Here is a 7,655-nt window from a genome sequence, read left to right on the forward strand (position 1 = left end):
TGAAGGCCTTAAATTCACTCGAGGCACAAAATAAAATGTTCCTTTATAATGGCCCGATGATATTTCACATATAATAGAATTAGGTAGAAATCGCCTACAAATGAGTCGAGTTCCATTGCACATGCCTTTAGACGGCGCTAAATTGCGCAATAAAATAACAGGGCTGCCTATTTTCAGCTCAAGCTTGTGAGGACTCATCCCCCCAGGACACAATGAATTCAAGAATTCTATAGGATATAATCTGCAATTATCATCAAGAACTGAGTCATAGCTTACATATGTAGTAGATATGCCAGGGAACATACTAATCATATGCTCATTTATGACATCAACATCTTCATTCATAGGTGTGATGATTGCTCTTTCATTGAATATGCTGATATCAAACTCTGGAAGTTTAATTTCAGGAAATATAGTTGCAGCTAATGTTGAAACAGGATCCTCATCAGGTGAATAATATCTAATTATATGTTGTGGAAGTTGGACATATGAATTTTCCACTGACTGCAACTGTCCATTGCCAAGAGAAAGGAGGAATGATGAATAAACAGGGTCTTCTTTAGCTCTGATATTCTCTGTTAATCTGAATTTAATCAGAAGAGGCCAGATATAAGAACTAACCACACTTACACCAATAGCCTCTTTTTGTGTTCGGCGAGGCAAAATAGGCAAAACTTGCCTAAAATCTCCTCCAAAAACACCCACTTTTCCACCAAAAGGCATGTTAGGATTGCATAAATCCCTCAGCAACAAATCTAGGGATTCAATATTTTCTCTATGTGCCATGGAAGCTTCATCCCATATGATAAGAGCAGCTTCCTTTATCAAAGCAGCCAAACTCCCTTGCTTTGGAACATCACAAGCCAAAGATACCTCATAATCCAGGGGTATTTTAAACCTAGAATATGTTGTCCTCCCAAAAGGAATGTTAGAAGCAGCTATGCCTGAAGTTGCTGTTAGCAGAACTATTTCCCTGATGAGCGAACCTCAGCATACAAGGCATTATACAAGAAAGTTTTTCCAGTTCCACCTGGTCCATCCACAAAGAAACACCCAGGCTTGCCATCTTGGACATGACACATAATATTGTTAAATGCATTTGCTTGAGCTACATTTAATTTATCTCGATAATCAAGGCATTCTGGAGGGATGGGTGCTTGTAAAGCATCTTGAATATCTTTAGTGACGCGTATTTTATCATCTATTCCCTCAATCAAATAGTTCAGCCCAAAATTTTCCAATGACCTGCCCATGGCTTCTAAACTGCCTTCAACCTCCCTGACAGTTAACCTCATGACTTCAGCTTCGCAGTTCGGATACTTATGCTTAAAATCTTCAGACAAAGAACCATAGAAGCGATCCCAAAGTGCAGGTGGATTACTTGGCTGGCAAAATATGAGCAGCGTTGCAAAAAGCTGGCGCATTGCTGAAGGCATCTGTGCTTCTGCTGCCTCTTCCAAACAAGCAGTAGTGGCATTGTCTTCCTGGAACAAACCCTGCCTGATTGCAGTTTCTTGGAATGTAGGATACAGAACTCCATTAACAGTCCTAAGATGTTCAAACGAGACAGGACTAACAATTTTACCAAGCAACAAGCGCAAAAAAAAAACGTTCTCCTTCTGCAGGTTCCAGAAAAACCATCCGGCCAACATTCTTTTTTTTGTAACTTCTTTTGACCCATACCTTCTTGCTACTATCCCACTTATACTCTGAAATTACTTCAATGTATCGTAGTCCTGTACCCCTAGTAATGCGTGCATTTAAGCTAAAAAATTCTGTTAAAGCAGTTTGACTTCTTTTTTCATTTTAAATGACTGAATCAAGATTTTCATGAGACCTCCGGTAGATAGTTTGCATATTAGGCAAATGAACTGGTAACACCATAACAGATGGAGTCATTTCAAATAAATCAAAACCAAATATTCTCCAAGCTGCTTCACACGGAGAAACCCATCTACCAGCTTGGAAATTCTCAATCTCATCAACACCCTGATTATTTTTCCCACCAATACTGAAAGACACCCTATCATGACCCTTATAAACATATTTATAAAGATACTTTACTGCTTGAATAGTGGAACATACTTTAACATTAAGATAACAATCAAACAACATTGATAAATATGGATTATAAGGAATAACCCATCGGTTATCAAGAGTAGCTCCACGTATTCTTACATGTTCTCCTGTATTCCGTCTTCTATACAATGGAAAGCCATCTTCATTAGTAGTAGTCTCTTCTAAATAAGATTTAGGATAATTATATTTACAAACAATTTCATCTCCAAGTTTCTTCTTCATGCATCCACATTTAGGATGCAAAATACCACAAGGGCCATGCATCATGTGCTTGAGGATGATTTTGCGCAATTCTAGACAATCAGCTGAAGGGATTTCTGCACTTACAAACTTATCATAATCTGAAGGACCAGCAAGTTTATACCCATTTTCCAAGATAATAAGAAAGTGAGCATGGGGCAAGCCTCTTTTCTGGAACTCAACAACATACACCATAGCTGCCACCTTGCCAAAAACCCTTTCTTCTGTTATCAGTTTTTTCAGAGCAATTAACTTGGCCCTAAAAACACGAGCAATGACGTCTAGACGATCAGCTACTACTTCTCCCTCAGAAAGCTGAGCTGTAATTTCTGGCCATTTAGCATTACAAGTCATAGTCACAAAGAGATCCGGCTTGCCAAATCGCTGCACAAGAGCCATAGCATTTAAGTATCACTTCTTCATATCACGAGGTCCACCAATAAAGGTGGGTGGTAAAATAACACGCCGGCCAACATTGCTAGCACTTTTCTCCCCATCCTCAACAGTATCCAAAATTCCTTGATACAAATCTGCACGAATTGTTTGCTGATTATTCCTAAAAAAATCAAGCCTTGTATTTTCAATCTTCACATACATATCAACAATGTACTGCTGAAAGCACCGGCCTCCACGAAGGAGCATATTCCCTGGCCTGATCTGCAACTTATAACAATACTATTCCCTGGGAGAAATATGCCTTTTTGAGCTCCCTGAGGAGTCTGCTGCACCTGTTCGTTAAAATAAAATGACAAATTAAACTCCATATGCAATCATGCTGTCATAATGCATTCAACTGGCTAAGTTATGTGCTTAGTTAATTACTCACGTTTTGCTTCCTCTTCTATGAAAGTCTCTTCTGAATGCACAGCACACGAAGCAATAGGGTCAACATCCATTAAACCCTCCTGCACTGAATTATTATAAATCTTCCGCATACCCTGAGTCCACCCACATTCACCATATGGGAATAAAAGAGGATATTGTAATGGGTCATAGCATCCATAATAATGATATATCCGATGAGGATCATTGGACCTGCCTGTTACAACAATATGTGGACTACTGTAGTCACTGGAAGATATGCTATCTGGCCATATAGCTGCTACTTCATCAGTTGATGGAGCATTATACACATGCTGGTCTAATACCGTGCTCTGATTAATAGCTATCTGCATCGAATGAGTAATGGTTAACTCACTTAACGATCTGAAAAACCGAGCATATGGGTTTGCACTTGTGACACGCATCAGAATGTCAACTATATCTCTTATCACTTCAGGAAAAGTTTCTGTTCTATGCTTAGCTTCAAACTGTGCATCATAAAAATATAGCTGCAAGTACTTAGCCTTTGCATTTTCTGGTAATAGATCAGGTAAGTTGTGGTAAATCTGACCATGCAATAGAAACATATAAATTCCTTTTTCAGTCTTTGCATTATAGTCACCACCAAGAGAGCAGAATGAAAATAAATTATTGTACATGCGAACATATTGTCTCAAATACAATGCATCCTCATCCTGAGATGTAAAGAGCCGATGAAGTTCAACAAGCAAGGAATTTGTAGCAATCTGAATACTTCCATTCCCACAAAAAAAATGGAGCCATTCAAATTGAAACTTCTTTGCCCTGCACTTAGGACAATAATGTGCAACCTCCAACTGTAAGGGAGCCAATGGAAGAGGTTGACAAATAACAGCAGGTGGTTCAGCTGATAACACAACTCTAAAAATCATACACTGCACAATATACCTGGACCAGCAAAAAAATCAACTAATCTATACAGGCTTACTCTTTTTTTTTTGGAGCTGGAACTTTAGGCACCTTTGGAATTTTAGGCTTAGACTCCTTTTTTTTCTGATTATTCCTTCGCGCTCCCTGTGCACTACTTTCACCAACTTCACTAAACACACAAGCATGGACAACTTAATAAGTATGGTATAATTATACTCCACACCAACAAACAACAAAAATGAAGTTGTCCCAACCTAATCGAATTGATTTTTGAAAGTCCATTTATTTGCTCTAAATAAGTAACAGCAACTATCAACCCCTCTGTGTTCAAAACAAACGTCAAATACCACAGACATTTCACAGCATATTTACATGCAATGTGAAAACAACATGCTTACTATCTTTTTGTCGAGGGTGCTGCTTCTGTGCTGTAGCTAGCTTTCCCTTAATCTCACTGCTGGGTAGTTGTCCTTTCCTAGCACTATTATCAGTGGCAGCACTTAATTCAAAATCATAAAGTATTAACATCTTTATAGCCAATAACAGAAGCACATTCTTAAAAACCTACTCCAACCTGTTTTTATTTACACCTGACAGCACCCCAACTGCACGTGAACGTTTGCTAGCACGTTGTCTCACATAATTTCCACTATCTACAAACATATCTGTAATAAACCCTAACAAAGCATGTTTAGGAATGCACTAAGATATTCTAAGAACAATGAAGTAACAAAAATACAATCATATTCAACTCAAGAATAAATTGGGTAGAAATGCTCACCATCTATTTCCATAGAAGTATGTTTAGATTTTTTGCCTTTGACCCTGCCTTAGTCTGTCCACCACTTTTACATGTTTTTTTTGCAGCATTTCCAACAACTGCTACAGTTTCACCACTGGCCCTACTTGTTTATTTTGCATAATCAGCAACCACCTTGCTAAATTAACAGCCACATTCTACCAACAGGTAAACATCCAACAATAAAAGACACATCCTTAATAACCTATATGAACCTGTTTGCATCGGTCTCCAAAAGCGCACTAATAGCACTTGATCGCTTGCTAGCTCGCTGCCTCACACCATTCCCACGATCTTTTAAAGTATATGTGATGGTTTTCCAAGGTATATAAGAACCAACAATATACACTGCAATGGCTACTTACAAACAATTGCCTCATTTATAAACACAGTAACTATTTCCTAATTTTAAAATGCTGCAAAGGTGCTCCACTTTTCAACAGGCTTAACACATACCCATTTCAGAAGTCACAAGGCCAATAAGATGCAATGCTACAAACTCACATATCCTGTATGCTGCAACACATTACAGGATAAGAATCATCGAGGCAAGTAAAAAGAACACTAAACAAGATATAAAGTTAGGCTAATAAAAGACAAACACGAATGCATAACCACATTAAACAAACAAACAACATTTCATTTAAACCAACAAAAGTACATAGAAATAAAAGGTCCTGCCAGAAACGTAGCATTACATATCATGGCACAGCATTACAAGAGAAAGTAAACCAAGCTGAACCAAATCAGCAACAGTTGGCTGGTAGTCAAAATACTGCTCTCTAAGCCTAAACTCATAAACTGGAAAACTACTAAGCGCCTATTAAGCTACTTAGAGCTTACTAAATCAAACTACATCTTTCTCCGCTTAAACACTGCCTCTAAATTATCAGGAACCGGAACAAACAAACCATCAGGAACTGGTACAGCAAGCTGAGCAGCACGATCACCAAACGAAGATGAAGCCTTAGGCTTACGTGGAGCTGCTGGAGGCAATGCAGGAGTTGGAATCTTATGATGCCCAGAACGAGGTGTTGAGCAATCATCCCCACCAATATAGGGTACTAGATGCAAATCCCCTTGCTTCCCAATGACACGTTCCCTAACCGACATGTAGCTCTCCCTAGATAAGGCACACTTGATACCATAATAGACCCCCTTGCCATAGTTCAAGTCAATTATGTCTACATTGTAGCAAACACGTAAAAACTGAATAGCTCGCTTCGCAGCATCCTGCTTTGCAGCCTTACAAGTACTTACCACTTGGCTATAAACACACTCCATCTTAATGCTGCCAGGATGGTACACTGTCAACCAAGAAACCCACTTTGTTGCAGCAAGTTCAGCCACTTCAATTGCAGACACCCTGGCCTTAGTTGCAACAGCAACAACACGCAGCACATCAATGTAGTCTATACATATGAACTTGTCACCATGTGGCCTTACTGGTGGGACAGGCCACCTGTTCTTTTCTGGGGGTGAAGGCTTGTTCAATGACTCAACAGCTATACGCTTCATCTCATACAAGAAACCACAAAGATCAAGCCTATACTTGATCTCTGAACTCAAATCAAATATCTGCAAACCACGTTCTGCACGCAAGAAACGAATGGCTTGTTCAGTAGCATTCTCACGAGAAGCATCAAGGGTAACAGCAGGACCGCCCTCAAAAGTGTAAGGGGAAAGAACACAGTTAGTAACCAAAGTAAAGTTCACATCATTCCCAGTGACACCAGCCAAACTGTAAGTAGGGGCTGCCAACTTCAGGAAACCAATAACCTGATTCAGCAAGCACTGAAACGAAATGGTAACTTTCAACGATTCTGGCCTCATCACCTGTGTGCATAACCAATATTTCAATCAGAACCTAAATAGCTACAACGCACCATGACATCAAGCTACGGAACCCACCCATCACCCCTTAAATCCTTTCAGGACCTACGGATGCACTAAATCCATAATAAAAGCTACTCCTACTGTGACCTCAAACAACATACACCCTTATAACTAAAGCATGCTTGTCACTGTAACCATAGACAACACACACCCTTATAAACGAACCTCCAACAACATACACCCCTATAAACTAACCACACAAAACAGACACCCCAATAACATCCTTATAACATCAACAACCACAGTTCCATACAAAAATGCAACAAGCAAAGTGTAAAACACACAACACTAATTTAGAAAACCAACATATTCAGGTAGGGAAAAATATTTTTTTTTTTTTAAAAAAATGAACTAACTGAACAATAAAACTCCAAACAAATATTAAACAATGATGTATAAAACAACTAAATGAATAAGTGATCAGAAACACTCACAACAGATTCTGCAATACAAGCAAGCAACAGCACCTGTATACAACCTACACCAAAAAGCAGAACACATTTAAATTAGACTAAACTAAACACCCAACAATTATCAAAATCATTAATCAACATCTACAAACACTAACGCCAGCTAAACCGAAACAAAATTAGTTCTAAACAATACAATCCATGAACTACCAATAAGATATTGCAAAAAAATTTAATAAAATAGAAGGCAACAAAATCTTAAACCTCTGATCAACACAACCAATCACATAAAAACACACCCTAGGCAAACACAAACACCTAAATTTGTTCATTCATAATATTACACAATCTAATTTCTGTGTCCGATTTTTTTAAAAGTTGTCAAAGGCCACTCCAAAACAAAACAGTGTAATTTTAATCAACCCATGATCACCAAATGCATAGCATTCAAACCATAACATATTTAATGTGTAAATCAACATGTTAAAACAACATATTCA

General features: G+C 38.4%; 1 protein-coding gene across 1 annotated transcript; it reads right to left on the minus strand.

The window, feature by feature from the left end:
• Positions 1–1,806: 1,806 nt before the first annotated feature.
• Positions 1,807–2,718, minus strand: LOC145632705 (uncharacterized). Its single transcript, XM_081685049.1, has one exon. The coding sequence runs from the start codon at positions 2,716–2,718 to the stop codon at positions 1,807–1,809; it is 912 nt and encodes a 303-aa protein (XP_081541175.1).
• Positions 2,719–7,655: the final 4,937 nt, after the last annotated feature.

The sequence above is a fragment of the Chenopodium album genome, chromosome 5 (assembly GCF_948465745.1).
Source record: "Chenopodium album chromosome 5, dcCheAlbu1.1, whole genome shotgun sequence".
Lineage (NCBI taxonomy): Eukaryota > Viridiplantae > Streptophyta > Magnoliopsida > Caryophyllales > Amaranthaceae > Chenopodium > Chenopodium album.